Source organism: Balaenoptera acutorostrata, chromosome 1, assembly GCF_949987535.1.
Source record: "Balaenoptera acutorostrata chromosome 1, mBalAcu1.1, whole genome shotgun sequence".
Taxonomy (NCBI): Eukaryota; Metazoa; Chordata; class Mammalia; order Artiodactyla; family Balaenopteridae; genus Balaenoptera; species Balaenoptera acutorostrata.
In genome coordinates, this window is record NC_080064.1 from 40,458,070 (window position 1) to 40,482,171 (window position 24,102).

At 38.2% G+C, this 24,102-nt stretch overlaps 1 protein-coding gene across 4 annotated transcripts in view; it reads right to left on the reverse strand.

The window, feature by feature from the left end:
* SPATA6 (spermatogenesis associated 6) overlaps nt 1-21,218 on the reverse strand; it is a 163,227-nt gene extending 142,009 nt beyond the window's left edge. For all 4 annotated transcript variants that reach the window (XM_057548124.1, XM_007164491.2, XM_057548120.1 and 1 more), the window contains exon 1: nt 20,969-21,218. In XM_057548124.1, coding sequence (XP_057404107.1) covers nt 20,969-21,019 — 51 coding nt within the window. In that variant the 5' untranslated portion in view covers nt 21,020-21,218. The remainder of the gene's footprint in view (nt 1-20,968) is intronic.
* Nucleotides 21,219-24,102: the final 2,884 nt, after the last annotated feature.

Consider the following 24,102-nt stretch of genomic DNA (forward strand, 5'->3'; position numbering starts at 1 on the left):
TACCCTGGTGATCATTTCATAATGTATAAAAATATTGAATCACTATGTTATACACCAAAAACTAATATTGTATGTCAATTATAATAAAAAAATTATTGTAACAAATGGTGAATATTTACTATGAGCCCTAAATTAGACACTATTGTTGTATAAATGCTAAATTTATTGTGTGGGGGAATTGTATTATAATTTATATAGGAGAATGTCCTTGTTCTTAGGAGATTTACCCTAAAATATTTAGTGGTAAAGTGTCTGAATGTAAGCAACTTCAAATGTTTCATCAATATATTTTTATGTCTATATCTCTACTTGTATCATAGAGAGATAAATAAATCAGATGTGAAACAAACAAAAAATCAGCCCTCTGTAAAAGCTATGAGAACATCAACAAAAACTGTCAAAATCAACTTTTTAGAGGTCTAGAAATTAACGAGAAGTTTGCAACGATCTGAGGAGCATTTATTCAAGAAAAATAGCTGAATTTTGGTAAAAACAGTGATATTGTGGTGTTTTAACATACTTTATTCCCAATCTCCTCTACTCAGGTCTGCTATAGCCTTGACAACCAAGACCCTTACAATCATGGTAGCCATGAAAACTAGCAGCCCTACAGCCACTGTAGGAAATCAGGTATAAAGCTACCCAAGAGCCCTACGCCTAAGGAATTGTCAACCCCCATTCACAGGGCTTCTCTTTATTTGACTTGAACCAGAGCTTAGTCACAACAAACATCCTTTACCTCCAAGGCATTTGTCAAAAAAAAAAAAAAAAGCAGCTATTGTTTAACATCATGGATGCCTGAGGCAGTGCCAGTTGGAGCAAACAATAAGTGACCAAAACACTTAAAAGGCAAAGCTGGAGAACTGTGTGTGTCTGTGTGTGTGTGTGTGTGTGTGTGTGTGTGTGTGTGTGTTGGGGGGCTGTCTTTGACAAGCTATGATACATTCTTGGCAATTTAGAAGGTCATGCACATGTGCAGGGCTATGAGCAAACCTAGAAATTACTTAAGGAAGCCCTAATCTCTCACCTCTGGTTGACCTTGAGGCTTTGAAAATGTTGGAAGTGAAGACTAAGACAGAGTTGTACATTACCTGCAGGGCATAGAAAGCATGTCCCAACATACACAGCAATAGAGATACTCAGCAAAGACTGGGGGACTCACTGGTTCAAAGCATTTAAGGAAATACAAGTCCTGTCATTAGAGGGCCATAAAGCTAACTGAGCAGAGACTTCAGTGGCCACACACAACAAAGAACACAGACTTTACAGAATATAGACATTGCCTCAGGAAAGTAAATAAACAAACAAAAAGCAACAACAACAGCAAGAAAACAATAAACTCTGGGAAATAGAGTAAGTCTGATTTACACAGTTCCATATTATATTATTTCAAATGTCCAGTTTTCAACAAAAATTATGACATGTAAAGAAACAAGAGTATGACGTATACATGGAGGAAAAGGCAGTCAGCAGAAAATGTCCTTCAGGAAGCCCAGAAGTTGGGCTTACTAAACAAGAGCTTTAAATCATCTATTATAAATATGTACAAAGGACTACAGGAAAACTTATCTAAAGATCTAAAGAAAAGTATGGCGATGTGGCAAAGACGTCTCATCAAATAAGGAATATCAATAGATAGACATTATTTTAAAAAATAGAAATTTTAGAGTTGAAAAGTACAAAACAAATGAAAATTTCACTAGAGAAACTCAAGAGCAGATATAAGGTAGCAGAAGAAAGAATAAGTGAACCTGAAAATTTGTCAATTGAGATTATCCAGTCTGAGGTACAGAAAGAAAAAAGAAAAATGAATAGTCTCAGAGACTTGTAGGAAACCATCAAGCACAGCAACATAGATATAATGGGAGCCCTAAAGTAGAGGAGAAACGGCCAGAAAGAATGTTTGCAGAAATAATGGATGAAAACTTCTGAAATTTAAAGAAAAACAATCTATACATCCAACAAACTCCAATAACTCCAAATCACACACATTGTAAACAGACTGTTCAAAGACAAAGATGAAGACAGAATCTTGAAAGCAGCAAAAGTAAAATGATTCAGTAGGTACCAGAAATCCTCAACAGGAATAACAGCCAATTTCTCATCAGAAATATGAAGCCAAAAGAAAGTGGAATGACTTATCCAAAGTACTTGAAGAAGACTTTCAATAGTTCAATATCCAGGCAATTCTCCTTCAAAGAGACGGAAAATTAAGACTTTCTCAAACAAAAACAGATAATCCATCACTAACAGAACTTCCCTGTAAGAATTATTAAAGAGAATCCTTCGGAGACCTTCAAAATGGCGGAGGAGTAAGATATGGAGATCACCTTCCGCCCCACAAATACATCAGAAATACATCTACATGTGGAAGAACTCCTACAGAACACCTACAGAACGCTGGCAGAAGACCTCAGACTTCCCAAAACGCAAGAAACTCCCCCACGTACCTGGGTATGGCAAAAGAAAAAAGAAAAAACAGAGACAAAAGAATAAGGATGGGACCAGCACCTCTGGGAGGGAGCTGTGAAGGAGGAAAAGTTTCCACACAATAGGAAGCCCCTTCACTGGCAGAGATGGGGGTGGCAGCAGGGAAGCTTCAGAGCCACGGAGGAGAGCACAGCAACAGGGGTGCAAAGGGCAAAGCAGAGAGATTTCCGCACAGAGGATCAGTGCCAATCAGTACTCACCAGCCTGAGAGGCTTGTCTGCTCTCAGTGGGTGGGGGCTGAGAGCTGAGGCCTCAGCTTCGGAGGTCAGATCCCAGGGAGAGGACTGGGGATGGCCACGAGAACACAGCCTGAAGGGGGCTAGTGTGCCACAGCTAGCTGGGAGGGAGTCCAAAAAAGTCTGGAACTGGATAAGAGGCAAGAGACCACTGTTTCGGGGTGCGTGAGGAGAGGCGATTCAGAGTACCGCCTAAGTGAGCTCCAGAGACAGGTGCGAGCCGTGGCTATCAGCGTGGACACCAGAGACAGGCATGAAATGCTAAGGCTACTGCTGCAGCCACCAAGAAGCCCGTGTGTAAGCACAGGTCACTATCCACACCTCCCCTCCTGGGAACCTGTGCAGCCCGCCACTGCCAGTCCCGTGACCCAGGGACAACTTCCCCGGGAGAACACACAGCACACCTCAGGCTCTTGCAACGTCACTGTGGCCTCTGCCGCCGCAGGCTGGCCCTGCATTCCATGCCCCTCCCTCCCTCCCCATGGCCTGAGTGAGCCAAAGCCCCCTAATCAGCTGCTACTTTAACCCCGTCCTGTCTGAGCGAAGAACAGACACCCTCAGGCGACCTACACGCAGAGGCAGGGCCAAATCCAAAGCTGAACCCCATGAGCTGTGCAAACAAGGAAGAGAAAGGGAAATTTCTCCCAGAGCCTCAGGAGGAGCAGATTAAATCTCCACAATCAACTTGATGTACCCTGCATCTCTGGAATACCTGAACAGAAAACGAATCATCCCAAAGTTGAGGAGATGGACCTTGTGTGATTTTCTCTGTATAGCTTTGCTTTTACCAATTGTCGAAGGGTTCTGTCTGTCCATTTTTTAGTTTTTTAGTATACTTTTTTAGCTCTTGTTATCATTGGTGGATTTGTTTTTTGGTTTGCTTGCTCTTTCTTTTTTTAAAACTATTTTTCAATATATTTTTTATTTTTAATAATTTTTTAATTTTTTAATTTTAATAACTTTATTTAATTTCCCTACCTTCCTCTCTCTCTCTCTCTCTCTCTCTCTCTCTCTCTCTCTCTCTCTTTCTCTCTTTCTTTCTTTCTCCCTTTTCTTCTGACCCTTGTGGCTGACAGGGGTCTAGAGCTCTGGCCGGGTGTCAGGTCTGTGCCTCTGAGGTGGGAGAGCTGAGTTTAGGACATTGGTCCACCAGAGACCTCCCGGCTCCATGTAATATCAAACAGCGAGAGCTCTCCCACAGATCTCCATCTCAATGCTAAGACCCAGCTCCACTCAACGACCAGCAAGCTACAGTGCTGGACACCTGATGCCAAACACCTAGCAAGACAGAAACACAACACCACCCATTAGAATATAGGCTGCCTAAAATCATAATAAGGTCACTGACACCCCAAAACATACCACCAGATGCTGTCCTGCCCACCAGAAAGACAAGATCCACCCTCACCCACCAGAAAACAGGCACCAGTCCCCTCCACCAGGAAGCCTACACAACGCACTGAACCAACCTTACGCACTGGGGGCAGACACCAAAAACAGTGGGAACTACGAACCTGCAGCCTGTGAAAAGGAGACCCCAACCACAGTAAGTTAAGCAAAATGAGAAAACAGAGAAACATACAGCAGATGAAGGAGCAAGGTAAAAACCCACCAGACCAAACAAATGAAGAAGAAATAGGCAATCTACCTGAAAAAGAATTCAGAATAATAATAGTAAAGATGATCCAAAATCTTGGAAATAGAATGGAGAAACATACAAGAATCTTTTAACAAGGACCTAGAAGAACTAAAGAACAAACAAACAACGATGAACAACACAATAAATGAAATTAGAAGTTCTCTAGAAGGAATCAATGGCAGAATAACTGAGGCAGAAGAACGGATAAGTGACCTGGAAGATAAAATAGTGGAAATAACTACTGCAGAGCAGAATAAAGAAAAAAGAATGAAAAGAATTAAGGACAGTCTCAGAGACCTCTGGGACAACATGAAATGCACCAACATTTGAATTATAGGGGTCCCAGAAGAAGAAGAGAAACAGAAAGGGAGTGAGAAAATATTTGAAGAGATTATAGTTGAAAATTTCCCAAATATGGGAAAGGAAATAGTTAATCAAGTCCAGGAAGCACAGAGAGTCCCATACAGGATAAATCCAAGGAGAAACATGCCAAGACACATATTAATCAAACTGTCAAAAATTAAATACAAAGAAAAAATATTAAAAGCAGCAAGGGAAAAACAAGAAATAACATACAAGGGAATCCCCATAAGGTTAACAGCTGATCTTTCAGCAAAACTCTGCAAGCCAGAAGGGAATGGCAGGACATATTTAAAGTGATGAAAGGGAAAACCCTACAACAAAGATTACTCTATCCAGCAAGGATCTCATTCAGATTTGATGGAGAAATCAAAACCTTTACAGACAAACAAAAGCTAAGAGAATTCAGCACCAACAAACCAGCTTTACAACAAATGCTAAAGGAACTTCTCTAGGCAGGAAACACAAGAGAAGGAAAAGACCTACAATAACAAACCCAAAACAATTTAGTAAATGGTAATAGGAACAAACATATTGATAACTACCTTAAATGTAAATGGATTAAATGCTCCAACCAAAAGACACAGACTGGCTGAATGGATACAAAAAAAAGACCCATACATATGCTGTCTACAAAAGACCCACTTCAGACCTAGGTACACATACAGACTGAAAATGAGGGGATGGAAAAAGATATTCCATGCAAATGGAAATCAAAAGAAACCTGGAGTAGCAATTCTTATATCAGACAAAATAGGCTTTAAAATAAAGACTATTACAAGAGACAAAGAAGGACACTACATAATGATCAAGGGATCAATCCAAGAAGAAGATATAACAATTGCAAATATTTATGCACCCAAAATAGGAGCACCGCAATACATAAGGCAAATGCTAATAGCCATAAAAGGGGAAATCAACAGTTATACAATCATAGTAGGCGGCTTTAACACCCCACTTTCCCCAATGGACAGATCAACCATCATGAAAATAAATAAGGAAACACAAGCTTTAAATGATACATTAAACAAGATGGAATTAATTGATATTTATAGGACATTCCATCCAAAAACAACAGAAAACACTTTCTTCTCAAGTGCTCATGGAACATTTTCCAGGATAGATCATATCTTGGGTCACAAATCAAGCCTCAGTAAATTTAAGAAAATTGAAATTGTATCAATTATCTTTTCCGACCACAACCCTATGAGACTAGATATCAATTACAGGAAAAAAATATGTAAAAAATACAAACACATGGAGGCTAAACAATACACTACTAAATAACCAAGAGATCTCTGAAGATATCAAAGAGGAAATAAAAAAATACCTACAAACAAATGACAATGAAAACACGTTGACTCAAAACCTATGAGATGCAGCAAAAGCAGCTCTAAGAAGGAAGTTTATAGCAATGCACTCCTACCTCAAGAAACAAGAAACATCTTAAATAAACAACCTAACCTTACACCTAAAGCAATTAGAGAAAGGAGAACAAAATACCCAAAGTTAGCAGAAGAAATCATAAAGATCAGATCAGAAATAAATGGGAAAAAAATGAAGGAAATGATAGCAAAGATCAATAAAACTAAAAGCTGGTTCTTTGAGAAGGTAAACAAAATTGATAATAACCATTAGCCAGACTCATCAAGAAAAAAAAAGGGAGAGGACTCAAAACAACTGAATTAGAAATAAAAAAGGAGAAGTAACAACTGACACTGCAGAAATACAAAGGATCATGAGAGATTACTACAAGCAACTATATGCCAATAAAATGGACAACCTGCAAGAAATGGACAAATTCTTAGAAAAGCACAACCTTCTGTGACTGAACCAGGAAGGAATAGAAAATATAAACAGACCAATCACAAGCACTGATATTGAAACTGTGATTAAAAATCTTCCAACAAACAAAAGCCCAGGACCAGATGGCTTCACAGGTGAATTCTGTCAAATATTTAGAGAACAGCTAACACCAATCCTTCTCAAACTCTTCCAAAACAGAGCAGAGGGAGGAACACTCCCAAACTCATTCTACGAGGCCACCATCACACTTATACCAAAACCAGACAAAGATGTCACAAAAAAAGGAAAAACTACAGGAAACACAAAAGACCCCGAATAGCCAAAACAATCTTGAGAAAGAAAAACGGAGCTGGAGGAATCAGGTGCCCAGACTTCAGACTATACTACAAAGCTACAGTAATCAAGACAGTATGGTACTGGCACAACAACAGAAATGTAGATCAATGGAACAGGATAGAAAGCCCAGAGATAAACCTACACACATGTGGTCATCTTAGTTTTGATAAAGGAGGCAAGTACATACAATGGAGAAAAGAGAGCCTCTTCAATAAGTGGTGCTGGGAAAACTGGACAGCTACAGGTAAAAGAATGAAATTAGAACATTCCCTAACACCATACACACAAAAAAACTCAGAATGGATTAAAGACCTAAATGTAAGGCCAGACACTATCAAACTCTTAGAGGAAAACATAGGCAGAACACTCTATGACATAAATCACAGCAAGATCCTTTTTGACCCACCTCCTAGAGAGATGGAAATAAAAACAAAAATAAACAAATGGGACCTAATGAAACGTAAAAGCTTTTGCACAGCAAAGGAAAAAAATAAACAAGATGAAAAGACAACCCTCAGAATGGGAGAAAATATTTGCAAATGAAGCAACTGACAAAGGATTAATCTCCAAAATTGACTAGCAGCTCATGCAGCTCCATATAAAAAAGGAAACAACCCAATCCAAAAATGGGCAGAAGTCCTACATAGACATTTCTCCAAAGAAGATATACGGATTGCCAACAAACACATGAAAGGATGCTCATCTTCACTAATCATTAGAGAAATGCAAATCAAAACTACAATGAGGTATCACCTCACACTGGTCAGAATGGCCATCATCAAAAAATCTACAAACAATAAATGCTGGAGAGGGTGTGGAGGAAAGGGAACCCTCTTGCACTGTTGGTGGGAATGTAAATTGATATAGCCATTATGGAGAACAGTATGGAGGTTCCTTAAGAAACTAAAAATGGAACTACCATATGACCCAGCAGTCCCACTACTGGGCATATACCCTGACAAAGCCGTAATTCAAAAGGGTCATGTACCACAATGTTCACTGCAGCTCTATTTACAATAGCCAGGACATGGAAGCAACCTAAGTGTCCATTGACAGATGAATGGATAAAGAAGATGTGGCACATAGATACAATGGAATATTACTCAGCCATAAGAAGAAACGAAATTGAGTTATCTGTAGTGAGGTGGATGGACCTAGAGTCTCTCATACAGTGTGAAGTAAGTCAGAAAGAGGAAAACAAATACCATATGCTAACACATATATATGGAATATTAAAAAAAAAAATGGTTCTGAAGAACCTAGGGGCAGGACAGGAATAAAGACGCAGACATAGAGAATGGACTTGAGGACACGGGGAGGGGGAAGGGTAAGCGGGGACGAAGTGAGAGAGTGGCACTGACATATATACACTATGAAATGTAAAATAGATAGCTAGTGGGAAGCAGCCACATAGCACAGGGAGATCAGCTCAGGGCTTTGTGACCACCTAGAGGGGTGGGATAGGGAGGGTGGGAGGGAGACACAAGAGGGAGGAGATATGGGGGTATATATATGTGTATAGCTGATTCATTTTGTTATAAAGCAGAAACTAACACACCATTGTAAAGCAATTATACTCCAATAAAGATGTTAAAACAAACAAAAAAAGAGAATTCTTCATATTAAAATAAAAGGACACTAGACAGTAGCTAAAATACACATGAAAAAATAAAGAACACCAATAAGGGAACTACACTGGTAAACCTAAGACAGTGTAAATGTATTTTCTCTCATTTAACCATTCTTATTTAAAATAAAATTACATAAAGCAACAATTATTAAACTGTGTTGAAGGGTGTATATGTATAAAGATGTCATCTGTATGATAATAAAATTATAAAGAAGAGGAGAGAGAACAGAACTAAATAAAAGCAAAGTTTTATGTATTATTCAAATTAAATTGGTATTAATCCATACTATACTGTTAAAAATTAAAATGTTAATTGTGAACCCCAGAACCATTACTAAGAAAATAACTCAAAAAATATAGTAATAGAAACAAGGGAATTAAAATGGTCCACTTGATAATAGTTAACACAAAAGAAGTCACTAATGCAGAAACAGAGAAACAAAAAGGACATTAAGACAGAGAAGACAGCAAAATGACAGAGGTAAATCCTACTTTATCTTACATTAAATGTAAATTGACTAAACACTCCAATCAAAAGGTAGAGTTTAGGAGAATGGATTACAAACTATAATCCAATTATATGTTGTCTACAAGAGACACACTTTAGATTCAAAGACACACATGGGAAAAAAATAATCTATGCAAGAAGTAACCAAAGGAGAGTTGCAGTGGTTATCCTAACATCAGACACACTAGACATTAAAACAAAAATTGATACTAGAAGCAAAGAAGGACATTTTATAATGATGTAACAATTAAAAACATAGGTAAATATATTCCAAGAAGACACAACAATATAACCATATATGTACTTAAATGAGCCCCAAAATACATGATGCAAAAACAAACAGGCATCTCTCTAAAGAAGATTCACAAATGGCCAAAAAGCACATGAAAATACGTTCAACATCATTAGTCATTATGGAAATATAAATCAAAATCACAATGAGATAGCTCTTCATACTCACTAGGATGGCTATAAATAAAAAGATGGACAAAACAAGTGTTGGGGAGGATGCCAAAAAATTGGAACCCTCCTACTGTGCTGGTGGAAATGTAAAATGGTGTAGTCACTGTGGTAAAAAGTTTGGTGTTCCTCAAGAAAAGTAAACAGTTACCACAAGAACCAGCAACTTGCTAGGTATATACCCAAGAGCACTGAAAACATACGTTCACACAAAAATAGGTACAAGAGTATAACAGCGTTATTCATAATAACCAAAAAGTGGATACAACCCAAATGTCCATCAACTGATGAATAAGCAAGATATGGTATATCCATACAATGGAATATTACTTGGCCATAAAAAGAAATAAAGTACTGATGTATACTATAACATGGATGAATTTTAAAAACATTATGCTAAGTGAAAGAAGCCAGACACGGAAGGCCACATATTGCATAATTCCACTTATAGAAATGTCCAGAGTAGGCAAATCCATAGACCTAGAAACTAGATTAGTGGTAGCCAGGGGCTGGGGGGAGAGGGAGATGACAGTAATAGGTATGGGATTTCTTCATGGGGTGATGAAAATGTTCTGGAATTACTGGTGATTGTTGCACAACTTTGTGAATATATAAAAATTTATTGAACTGTACACTTTAAAAGAGTGGATTTTATGATATGTGAATTATATCTCAATTTTTTTAAAACTTAAAAATTCAGGACTAAAGTAAACTTAGAGAAAAAGATACACCATGCATTCACTAATCATAAGAAAGCTGGGGTGGCTATCTTGATATAAAGTAGACTTCAGAAAAAGAAAGATTACCAAGGTTAATGTGGAACATTTCATATCGATTAAAAATTTGATTTATGAAAAGATATATAAAATTAAATTGTATGCACCTAATAATACAATGTCAAAGTAATGAAGCAAAAAAATATATAACTGAATTTTGACACTTCCCTGTCAATAACTGATAAAATAAGCAGTCAAAAATCATAAAGGGTATAGATGTGGACAACAGCATTCAAGTAATTTGACCTAACTGACATTTACATAATACTCCATCCAACAACAGAAGGATACACATTTTTTTCCAAGTGCACATGAAAACATTCATCAAGATAGATGATATCATGAACCATAAAACAAGTCTCAATAAACAAAAGGATATAGGGTCAATAGGCAAAAAAATCAACTTTATTTCTATATATTAGCACATTTTAAAACATTTAATACCATTTATAATATCATTAAAATCTTAGACATGTACTACCTAGGTATAAATTTAACAAAATATGTGTAAGACATGTATTCTGAAAACTACAAACATCATTGAAAGAACCGGAAAACCTAAACAGATGGAAAAATATACCAGTTAATGAATTGAAAGGTTCATTGTTAATTCTCCCAAAAGTGGTCCATAATCTCAGTGAAATCCCAAACACTAAGAAAACCAACAAAATTGACAATCAGGAGATAAATCCACTTTACGTGAAAATTAATTTACACAATCTGAAAATAATTTTAAAATAAGTATTTAGAGTCTTTCATCTAATAAGGGGAGAAAACTCCATAAAAAACAAAATTTATGAAATTAAAACAGGTAAAAATGTAAATATTTGGCATATGTTTAAAAAGAGACACTAAATGAGAAATCTTGGAATATGTAGTCAATGAAGTTAAAAATCTCAATAGAGAAAATTTAAAAATTTAATTTAATAAGTAAATTAGAATATAATACTGAAGAATTCTCCCAGAACAGGAGGATATAAAAATATTACACAAAAAAAAGCACTTAAGAAAGCAGAATAGATAAAAGTTCCAATATATGTCTAATAGCACTGTCAGAAGAAAAGAAAGAACAGCAGAAAAACAATATTCAAAGATATAAAAGCTAAGAATTTCCCCAAACTGCAGAATTCCATAAATTCTCAGATGGAAAGTACAAACTCAGTGGAAAACAACAAACAGAAATGAATCTATAGTTCTATAATCATAGTGTACTAGAATACAACAAGGATAAAATGAAAATACATTATGATAGTAAAGATTTTAATATCTCCATTACAATCTGGTAGAGGTTGCATGCAGACAAAAAATTTAATACGGAACTGAAGATATTTCAGAGAAAATAAATTTGATCTCATAATGGCAGATAGAGCCCTACAGCCAACAAATAAATTTATATATTATTTTCAAGTAAATAGAGAACATTCACAATAATTGGATTATTCATAAATATATTATATATATAATAATTGGATAATAACACATAGGAAATCACCAACAAAAATAATCAATATCACACAGACTTCATTCAATACCCCTAATGCAATTAAATTAAAATACTACAATAAAAGAGTGTATGTATGTGTATGTATGTATGTATGGCGGGAAGGCGAGGGGGAAAAAGAGTATATACACACATATAAATCCTATATATCTTGAAATTAAAACAAACTCCTAAATAGCTCATAAGGTAAAGTAAAAAGCATAAAATAAATTTTATAAAAATTATAAAATATCTAGAACCAAATAATTTTAAAACAGTTTCATCAATCCCCTTAGAATGCCAGTTAAGCAGCACTTGCAAGTAAATCCAATGCCTTAAAGACAGATATTAAAACGAGAAAAGCAATGAAAAATAGGGAGAATAACACAAAATTCAGAGTAGTGACTAGCCAAAGGAAGAAGGGAGGAGGGATTCTATTAGAAAGAGAGATACAGGAGACATAATTTTTTGTATGTCTGAAATATTTCAAAATAAATGTTTTAATAATAAAAAACAAAAGCTAAATAAGTATTTGACTTATAGAGCTAATATCTCATCTATGAACACAAATGAAAGATGCTAAATATAAAATTATGAATCAAATCCAACAAAATATAGTAAAAATAATACATCCTGACTAAAAAGAATCTATCATAGGAATGGAGAATGTGCAACATCACAAAATGTGTCCCTTCTCTAGAACATGGGAACAATGTTATATAATAATCTCATTAGACTGAGGGAAAAGCATTCAATATAATTCAAAGCTCAGGATATTTTAAAAATTAGGGGGAATTCTCTGGCAGTCCAGTGGTTAAGGCTCCGCACTCTCACTGCCGAGGGCCCAGGTTCAATCCCTGGGCGGGAACTGAGATCCCACGTCCCACAAGCCACGGGTGCAGCCATTAAAAAAAAAAAGGAAAAAAAAAAAAAAAAAAAGGAATAGAAGGGGACTTTCTTAACTCAATAAATGAAAATCCTACAGCCAATATTATATTAGGTTGAAATATATGAAATTGTCATTTTTTTTTTTGTCAAAAAATGGCCCATTGTTAGCAATTTCATAAGATTCAATCTAATACTGGTGAAACTTCAGCGGGATAACTTAAAATAATGACAAGTATATGTACTATTATTCCCACTATTTAACATTATACTGGGATTCTAATCAAGGACATAAGTAATAAAAAGGAGAAAAAAAGAAAAAACATTGTACAAGAGAAGTCAAAACTGACTTTATTTACAAACATGATTTCCCACATAGAAAATCCAAATAACTTATATGAGATTTCAGCAATGTTGCTGAATACAAAATATGCAACAAAGACATGTACAAAAATGTTCACAGGAGCACAATTTGTAATATCCCAATACTGGGAAAAAAATGAAAATGTCATCAACAATAGAAATGGATACAGAGGAACAGAATAGTTTTCCAAGGAAGACATACAAATAGCCAACAGGTACATGAAAAGATGCTCAACATCGCTAATCATCAGGGAAATGCAAAGCAAACCCACAATTAGATATCACCTCACACAAGTCAGAGTAACTATCATGCAAAGACAAGAGATAACAAGTGTTGGTGAGGATCTGAAGAAAAGGGAACCCTAAGACATTTCTGGTGGGAATGTAAATTGAGCATAGCCACTATGGAAAACAGTATGGAGGTTCCTCGAAAAATCTGAAATAGAATGACCATATGCTCCAGCAATCCCACTTCTGGATATACATCCAAAGGAATTGAAATCAGGATCTCATATCTGCACTCCCATGTTCACAATGGCATTACTCACAACAGCCAAGATATGAAAACAACCTAAGTGTCCGTCAATGGATAATGGATGAATGGATAAAGAGCATGTGATATATATGTACCAATATTATTCAGCCATCAGGAAAAAGGAAATCCTGCCATTTGTGACAACTTGGATGGACCCTGAGGGCATCACGTTAAGTGAAACAAGTCAGAGAAAAACAAATAACTGTAAGATATCACTTATATGTGGAATCTACAAAAGATAAACTCAGAGAAACAGAGAGTAGGATGGTGTTTACCAAGGATTCAGGAGGTGGGGGAAATGGGGAGATATTTGTGAAAGGGTATAAACTTCCAGTTATAAGATTAACAAGTCTGGGTACTTAATGTACAGCACGGTGACGATAACTAATAACACTGTATATATACTTGAATGTTGCTGAGAGAGTAGATCTTAATTGTTTTCACCACAAAAAAGAAATGGCAACTATGTGACAGGATGGAGATGGTAGCTAATACTATGGTAGTAATCATTTTGCGATTTATAAACCTATCAAATCAACATACTGTACACTTTAAACTTATACAATGCTATCTGTCAATTATGTATCAGTAAAGCTGGGGGGGAACAATAGAAAGGATAAAGAATTACTGCTTCACATAACAGCATGGATGAATTCTCACAAAGAAGTTATACGTAAAAGTGGAAGGAGGGAGGGAGGGGACGGAGGAAGGGAGGGAGAAAGAAAGAGGCTGACTTCAAAAGTTCAAAATTTGCTGTGATAGAAGTCAAGATAGTGGTTACCTCTGGGAGGGGAAGGGGGCCCGGTGGGGTGGCTGGAAGGGATGGAGCACAAGGAAGCAACCTGGGGTGCTGATAATATTCTAATTATCCATTTGGGTGGTAATTACACACTTTGGATTTGTGCACTTTCTGAATATATGCTATAGTTCTGTAAAAAGTTAACTTAAAGACTCAGCATTCTTTGTTTACCAGCAACAATAACAACAAAAAATAGAAAATAAAAACAAAAGGCATGACTAAAAAGAGCAAAAACAAAGTGAAAAAATAAGCTTCAACTAGAAGATCTTTGACATTTACATTACATATAACCAACAAAGGTTGGTGGTGTTCAAAATATATTTAACAAGAAAAAAATACTCTTATGTTCCTAAAGGGCAAAGGATATGAACTGGCTATTCACAGAAAAGGAAACCTCTAGGATTGGAGTTTGGAGTTATACAGCCACATTCTGGAAATGCCTGGAGACACTAAAAGCTAGAAGAACAAGGAAGTGTCTTCCCCAAGAGCCTTCTAAGGGAGCGCTGCCCTGCCAATACCTTTGTTTTAACTTCTGGGCTCCAGTAAATGTGAGAGAATAAATTTCTGTCTTTTAAGACTCCAAGTTTGAGGAAATTTGTTATGGAAGCCCTAGGAAATTAAACCAATTCCCTAAGACTTGGTAGTTCCATTTCTAAATCTATTCCCTAGAGCACTGGGTCTCTACAAGATCCAACACGCTCCTTTTACAACTAATATTTTGCAATTTACCCATACACATAACTAAAAAATAAACCAATGCCATAACTGAAAAAAATACAAAAATAATTTATAATAAATTATATATTTCTATGTGTAAATGCTCAGGCAGAACTAAGCTAGAAGATACAATATTTGCACCTATTCACAGAATCAACATGAACTGGTCTGTTTCAAAAGCAGAATGATAGGTGTCACGTATGGGCAGCTCAAACACAAGCAGAGTTGCCACTGATGCCATGATTTTCTGAAAGAGTAAACTCTTACCAGAGTTCCGAACAAAACAAAGTACACTCTTTCCTCAATTTACATGGTAACTGCATTACTGGACAATTCACTGTATTTAAAACATTTTTTTTTCCAAAAAAACAGACTTTGTGTTTACACATAAAACAGTTAGGTTCTTAATCTCTAATAATTATAAACAGGTTCTCATATACATATTCAATGGGACAGTCAAGTCATGCAGAATACCAGATAATCAACACCAATAGGACCCCCCCCCCAACCACTATGGCAAACAAGGTAGCCCACAAATTTCTAGAATGCTCCCTAGGGCACAATACCTGCTCTTGAGAAAAACTGACTCATGGACACCAGAAGGTATGTTCAAATATTCTCATTGCAACATTGTTTGTAATATTAAAAAAGAGGAAAACTGGTATTTAAAAGTCCATCAATAGGGGAATAAGGATTAAATCACTGTCATATAAATATACAGCATTACATAACAATTAAGGAAATTAACTAGATCTGTAAGAATCAATACTGACAAATTTCAGAAACAGTGAAGTGGAAAAAACAGATCTGCAGAAGGATACCTACAGTATGATACCATTTGTGTAAAGTTTTAAAACAGAACAATAGTATACGTAGTACGTAGGCGTACACAAATATGTAGTAAGCTTACAAAAACATGAATGAAAAGAATACACTCCAACTTCAGAATATTGATTATGTTACCTCTAGGAAGGGACGGAGGAAAATTGGCCTCAGCAAGAGGTGCAAAGGGGCCTTAACTACATCTGTAACATTTTATTTCTTAAAAACAAAAATCTGCAGGAAACATGTAAAATGAGGATTTATTAAATCAGGGTGGGGGGAGATCACAGTATTTAGGTTTTCTTTTTCTGTAAGTTTGAAGTACTTTAAAGTTTTAAAAAGTCTGTATTCCAGGGAAATTTACCACCAACTGCAGGATAACTGAGTAAGAAAACCAGAAAACGATCACGAATGTTCAGATGAACTGTGATTGAAAAGTACCTAGATCTCTTTGCCTCAATGCTATCAATAATTTGAGTGAGGTAACGAGGTGAGGTGAGTATAGAGAAGAAAAATGGGAATTATACAATACAGACTAACCCAAAACTGACACTATTCAGGTAAAGCAAATTGGCTGATTTTATTGCCCAGGCATTGGGCTTTACTCTTGTACCTCCAATTTCTTCCTTCTATATTCCTAAAAAAATCTCATGAAAACTTCACTACTGAATAAGAAGAAGAAGTTAGAGAGAAGAAGCAGCAAATATAGTTTTTCATATCAAAGATAAGATGCTTCAAATATTAAAAGTGTAAGTGATGGGAAATATAATTTTTGGCTGCTCTTTAAAAACAAGTTACTTTGGCATATTACATCATTCTCCCAAGATTCCTTGAGAAAAGTCACACTTTCTTCCCAGCAACATATTTTCTCTCAAAGCACGGCTCTGTTGAGCAACACAAAGTATTGCGTTATACACCAAAACCTTTCATGTTTACTATGTTTTTGCTCTCATATTACCACAGTATTAAACATGAGATACCACAAATACAAGACTGCAGCAGAAAAATAAACATGGAAAGGGGAGAATGGAATGAAGTGCCACACTTTCAATAGGCAGGTAGAAATAAAACACCTAATTTCCAGTTTAGAAGAACAAATTAAATATCACCACGATGGGAAAAAATTCAGACAATAACACAACATGGGATATTCTGTATCCGAGCCTGGTCTGAATGTTCATAGTAGCTTTATCCATGACAACCACAACCTGGTAACAAGCCAAATAATCAACAATAAAGAGAATGGGTAAACATGTTGTGGTGTACGATAGAACATGATACAAATCATATGATAGAATGCTACCCCACAATATAAAGGAACGACCGATAGGCACAGCACATGAATGAGTCTCAAAAATACAATGAACAAAAGAAGCCCACACAAAGTATTACACACTATATAGCTCATTTAATATGATGTTCAAGTACTGGCAAACTAATCTTCACTGATAGAAATCAGAAGAGGAGTTCCCTCTGCGTGGGGCTTAAAAGGGGGAACAAGGGAATTTACTGTGGCGATGGAAGTGTTCTAAATCTTGATCCAAATAATGGTTGTATGAGTGTATGAATTTAAATCCACAGGGGGGGAAAACATTGTGGGAATGAAAAAGTAGAACTGCTGTATGTTAAAATGGACTAAAACAACCTAACGACCAAATGCAACATGTAAACTCTGAATGGATCCTGGTCTGAAAAAGCTATCTATACAAGCCATTTTTGTGACAACTAGGAAAACTTGAAAATGGACTAGATACTAAGAAATTATGGATAATTATCTTAGGTGTGATAATAGTATTGTGGTTATTTAGAACAATGTCCTTATTTTTAGAAGATATATGCTGAAGTATTTAGGAGTCTCATGGCAAAAATTTACTTTCACATTTTTAGTAAAAAATATTTATTATTATAGATATACAAATATACAGATATATCAAATTAATGTACATAGGTCATGGAATATATTCATTATACTATTCTCCCAACTACTCTGTATGTTTGAAAAATGTCAATAAAAAGTTGAGGGGGGGCTTCCCTGGTGGCGCAGTGGTTGGGAATCTGCCTGCCAATGCAGGGGACACGGGTTCGAGCCCTGGCCTGGGAGGATCCCACATGCCGCGAAGCAACTAAGCCCGTGAGCCACAACTACTGAGCCTGCGCGTCTGGAGCCTGTGCTCCGCAACGAGAGAGGCCACGATAGTGAGAGGCCTGCGCACCGCGATGAAGAGTGGCCCCCGCTCGCCGCAACTGGAGAAAGCCCTCGCACAGAAACGAAGACCCAACACAGCCAAAAATAAATAAATAAATTTATTAAAAAAGAAAAATGTCTATTAGCCAGCAGCAACTTCACTGGATTCCTTCTCTCCAACAATATTCCCCCACCAACAATTCCACAAATAACTATGCCTCATTATTAAAAAAAAAAAAAAAAGTTGAGGGAAAAGAAGATGCCAACTTACCTAGAGTGATCTTCAGGATACATTAAGGAAAGAAAACAAGCAAAGTGCAGACCAGCTTATATAATATGCTACCTATTGTGAAGGAAAGTAAAAATATATATATGGGAAGGGGAGTGTACAGTGTGTGTGTGTATCTATTTGATTATATTACAAAGGGAAATACTAGAAGAATAAATCAGACACCAATAAAAATGGTTACCTACAGCAGATGAAAATAGATGGAAAACAGGTTTGAAAAGGGCTGGAAATGAGACTTCTCAGAGTGTATCATTTTATACAGTTTTGACTTTTATACCCCATAAATGTAAAGAATTAAATTAAATTGAAAAAAATGAAATTAAAAAAAAATGAAATTGAAAAGATGTTTAAAATATCTATGCTCACATTAATTCCTCTATTCAATCAAAGCCAAATCAATCAAGCTTGTTTAATGTGTATGGTTATTAACGGTCTTTTTTGCTCCTTCTGAGCATCAGAGTCATTTAATGGGGTTTTTGCTGGTCAGAAAACTTAGCATCTTGCTGCAGATCTGCCCCTAAATAGTTGCGCAAACCTAGAAAAATATTTAGTCAAGCTAAGCCTCAATTTTCTCACCCATAAAAAGAAATTCAATCCAATGAAAGCTAAGATTTCTTAGAACTGTAAAATTCTGTGGTTCAAATGTCTGTTGAAAAAAATGAAATAGGAATGTTTCCACCTGCATAATTTTTTAAGCCACGATGAACAACAAAGCTCCATTATACAGCCATTCACTTTCCGCCTGACAACTAATACTGGGGAGAAAGGGTAGTGAAATAACTTTTCTCTCTCTGACCCCTTCAGGCAGTAGTCAGTTACCACGAAGTACTTGCTCTAAGCAGGTCTGGACTGGCCAAGGAAGGAAAGCAACATCCGGCCTGTCAGGCAGCTGCTCTCACCAGGCTGCTAAACTGCATTGGTTAGCAGAAGAGGAAGAAGCAGCCGGTAACAAAGTCTAAAGAGGCTGAACTCCGGAGTTTTACTAACTGTCCCGGGCGCAGCGGCTCAGGAAGCTTAGTGTATTCTTCTGCCAAATGAATCCAGCCTTTACAAAAAGGCTGCCAAGCTTTGGCAGCTGTGGGATGAAAAAAACATCTGAAGCCAAAACTATAGAGTTTCTGACAGTGCAGTGAGTAAAATCTCTGCAGCCTTAAAGATAAAGCGACAGTGCCAGAAACTTTCTTCTCCACGCCTGCCTCACCCTCTGCCCTACCCGGCCTTCCTTTCTTTAAGACCTAGCCAAAGACCTAAAACAGTCCTGTGACTTCCCTGGAGGTTTCAGGGACTGTGCTACAGCGGCCTCATTGTAATGTGAGGAAAGACAGCAAGGAAAGCAGAGGATGCTTTGGGGTGGGGGGATGGAGAGCCTTGACTGCAGGGCGTGCAGGAAGGAAGTGGGGAGGGCTACTCTATGCAGCACCCAGAGGAATGGTGTTGGCTATTTAAGCACACACACGTGCACACACACACACACACACACACACACACAGTTTTGCTGGGAGATGAAAGAGATGAGAAATAAAAGGACTTAGAGAAGTGGAAAAAGAAAAAAAAGGACTGAAGGAGGAATTTTGTTTCCAAACTGCCTGCAGGTCTAAAATGGAGGTATGGAAAGACTTTTGGGGGGATTTCCTCTAGAAGAGAGAGGCTGGAGATTTCATCTGAAGAGGAGAATGAGAGGGTCCTGTAAAGAACGAGGGGGAAGGAGATCAAAACCCCTTGGAAGGGTCTTGTGAGATTATTCTGAGGGATGGCGTTTGCTCATGGCATGGGGAGGTCCAAGGCCCTTCACTTGAGGAAGGGCAGGGGGTCCTCTGCCTCAGCTGGATTTCCACAGCAAGCTGGGGGACACCATCCTCTTCGGCATGTCTGGAGAGTGACTGGGTGGGGCTGAAGGTCCTCTGGAGCAAGTTTAGAGAATTAGTAGTGTCTCTCTAAAAGCTCGTGCCTTTCTTGGAGTGAAGGGAAGGATAGGGGTTCCTTCTCAATATCGGGAGAGTTTGGGGGCTGGAGGGACCTGAAATGGTTTCCGAGGTATCGGCCCTGGGGTAGATGGCAAGGTGCTGTGTGCAATGATGACACATTTCGGTTGTGGGGTGTGGGGACTCTACTTTGAGAGGAAAGGCCCCTTCACTAATCAGAACCTTGTTAATCTGTCTGAAAGAATCCGCCAGCCGTGATCTGGGAGGAAAACCACCCCACCCCGCCCCCGAAGACTGGGGAAAAGTCGGGCCAGTAATACTCTCACTAAAAGAACTGGAGCAGAGAAGAGGAATTTTAAAAGAAGCCTCTTGCCCCACCCCAATTCACTGGAAAGTTAAGAGAGGAGAGAGGAGGACTTTCTAAAGTGGTTTGGAAAGGATTTGAAGGAACGCGAACTGGAAGCTGGGAGGAAGCTAGCGGAGCTGAGGTGGAGGGGTTCGGTAGGGGGCGTCAGGCCTCTGTGTGGCTGGAGTGGGAGGGCGTTCGTGATTTTGAGGTTGGGGAAGAGCCAAGTGACACGGGATCAAAGCTCCATAGGGATGATTCGGGGGTTGGAGAAGGTTTCGCGGTGACCCGGGGTTCTCGGAAGTGAACGGAGGCGGCGTCCCGAGTAAATTCCGGGGGCTGACGACACCCAGGCGGCGGCGATGGGGGCGCGACCGGTACTCACAGAGCGGATCTCCAGCGCCAGGGCGCACTGCAGCGCCTTCACCTTCGGCATCCGCGCAGGGCTTGGGCGGCGGGGCGGGACCCCGGCCGCGGACCCGAGGGAGGCGAGGAGACGCGGGTCGGGACGGGGACGTGGAGAAGACGAGGTGACGGCGGCGGTAGCAGCTGTTCCCCCAGGCCGGGGCCCGCGGTCCAGCCTGGGTCCCGCCCGAGCGGCAGCCGTGCGCGGGGCGCGGACTCGTTGTCATGGCAGCCGGGAGGGGCGGGGCCGGAAGAGAAGCTAGCGGGGACGCGCCGGAGCTGCCGCTCGAGGGCGAGCGGCTGGGGGCGGGACTCAGCGAACGCCGGGCGGGGCGGGGCCGCTCGAGGAGGCGGGGCTTCCTAAGGGGCGGGGCGAGGCGGGGTGGGGAGGGGCATTTCGTCTGTGACGTCAAACTATGGGCCCAAAGCCAGAAGACGAGAATAGCTGTATAAAAGGACAGTGCGCAGGTCAGGGTGCTGGACTTAGGAGCCCTGAGTTCCAACGTGACAGTGGCAACTTGAGCTAGTGGCGTCCCCCTGCGGCCTCAATTCCCCAACTGTAAAGAATAATAACGATTATTCGTTCTCTTATTTGAATTTCCTTACAGTGTTCAAAGCCAGTATGAGAAAACAGGATTGGAGAAGAGACGTGCTCAGTTCAAAGGCAGAACCAGGACTAGACCTCAGGAGCTCTCAAGTAAAACTCAGGTTGCCTCCCTGAGAAGAGGGGCCTCAATCAAATCACCTTCCTCTTCCAAGTCTCCTATTATGCGATTCTTTGTTAGTGCGTCGCCCCCCTCCCTTCAAGGTTTCCCGTCTAATCACCTGTGTATACATCTCAGTGTATATTGTTTTAAGTTGAACTGTCAATGAGGGGCCAAAAATAGGTCCAGTTGCAAAGTGGCTGGGCCATAGACCATCGATGATTAAGGAAATCTAAGAGATTGCCCAAGCCAATCGTTTTAAAAATCATTTTTAGTGCGAAATACATTACACATACAGAAGTATATAAAACAATTTCATCTTAAACAATAATAACAATAAAGCAAATACCTGTGCAACTAGCACCCAGCTTAAGAAATAGAACGTTACGAGCACCTTAGAAATGTCGCAACCATTGCATTGCCTTCCTTGCCCCGGAGAGAATCACTACACTGACTTTGGTACAATAATTCCCTTGCTTGTCTACATACTTTTGCAATTCATGATTGCATCTCTAAACAAGGTATTGTTTAACTTTTTCCTGTTATTGATGTTATATAAACATAATTAATACTATATGTATTCTTCTGTAACTTGCTTCTCTCACTCTTCTGCTGTAGGATTCTCCCAACTTTGATGCTGTGTAACAGGAAGTTTTTTCCATTGTTAGACAGTGGAATATGTCCAACATAACATATGAATATACATTGATTTATTTATGCTTTTTACTATTGATGGTTACTTGTATTCTTTCCATTTTTAGCTATTGTCAACAATGTTGTTATGGACATTCTAGTACATGTCTACTAGTGCATGTATGCTAGAGTAGGAGTGATTGGATATTAAGTTTTGCACATGTGGGACTTTAATAGGTAATGCCACACCATTTTCCAAAGTAGTTCTACCAATTAGTGTTCCTGCTGGGAGTGTGTAAGAGTTCTTATTTTTCCATATCCTCACCAACATTTGGCATTGGTATTGAATGTTGAATTTTTGTGTATTTGGACTTGTGTAGTCTAGGTATCTCATTGTGGTTTTATTTTGCATCTCATTACTTTTGAGGTTGAGCACCTTTTCATGGTTTTATGAGTCTTTCCATTTTCTCTTTGTGAACTGCTTAGTAGTTCTCCTGCCCATTTTTCTACTGGATTCTCTCCATCCCTCTCCCTCTCTCTCTCCTGATGTATATTAGTTCTTCATATATTCTAGATACTAATTCTTTGTCTATTATATGTTGCATATATCTTCCTAGTTTGTGCTTGGTCTTTTAATTTTCCATATAATGTGTCATGAACAGAACATAAATCAAGTCATGGGTTATGAGTATTCTTAGTTTGACCAAATAATTCTAAGTTGCTGTCCTCAATGCCACACCAGTCTACACTCCGGCAACCAATGCCTGAGTGTAACTATGCCCTCACATTCTTCCCAACCTTGGCATTATCAAGCCTTCTTGTTTCCCCTAGTGTAACAGATGTAAAGTACCATCTCATTGTTGAATTTCTCAGATTACTGATACGTCTGAGCATATCTTTACATGTTTATAAGATTTTTGCTTTCTTTACGATCAATCGTCTGCTCAGATTCTTTGCCCATTTTTCTATTGGAGTTTTTGTCTTTCTTACAAGAACTCTTCTGTACTCTAGTTATGTATCTCTTGTCAGTTTCAGACATGCAAATATCTTCTCCCTTTTTCATCTGTTTATAAACTTTATCCAGGGTGTACTTCAGTTAATAGAAATACCTAAATCAATCAGTCATTTTTGCCTTACATTTTGTGTTTGTGTTTCTGACATTTTAAGAAGTCTTCCTTATTCCTAGGTGACAGAAATATGTCCTATATTTTCTTGTATCAACTTCATAGTTTTACTTTTCACATTTTGATGTTTAATCCATCAAGCCTCAATTCTTGTACATGGTGTTAGGAATCCAGGATCCAGGTTTTATTTTGTTTTGTTTTTCCCGCTAGAGAGTAAGCTAGATTTCCCAACAATACCTACAAAACATTCTATACTTCCTCTCATTTATTTGTGGCAGCACCTGTATCATATATTAACTACGTAAAGTTCTGTCTTAAAGCTTCCTATTCTGTCCCTGTGTTCTATTTGTCTTTCTTCCAACAATATCACACTGCTTTATTACTGGACTTGATATCCTGTTCTGCAAGTTTCTCTCTCTCTCGCTTTTTCTCTCTTGATTGTTTAGTTATTTGTGATCCTCTATTGCTTCTTTTTATTTTAGAGTAAGTTTATTAAGTTTCTCAAGCAGCCCAACTGGAATTTTTATCATGATACATTAAATTTATAGAATAATTCGGGGAATTGACATCTTTGTAATATTGCATTATCCCATCCAAGAACATAAAATGTTTCTCTATCAGTTTCTCTTCTATGTTCTTTACTACAGTTTTCA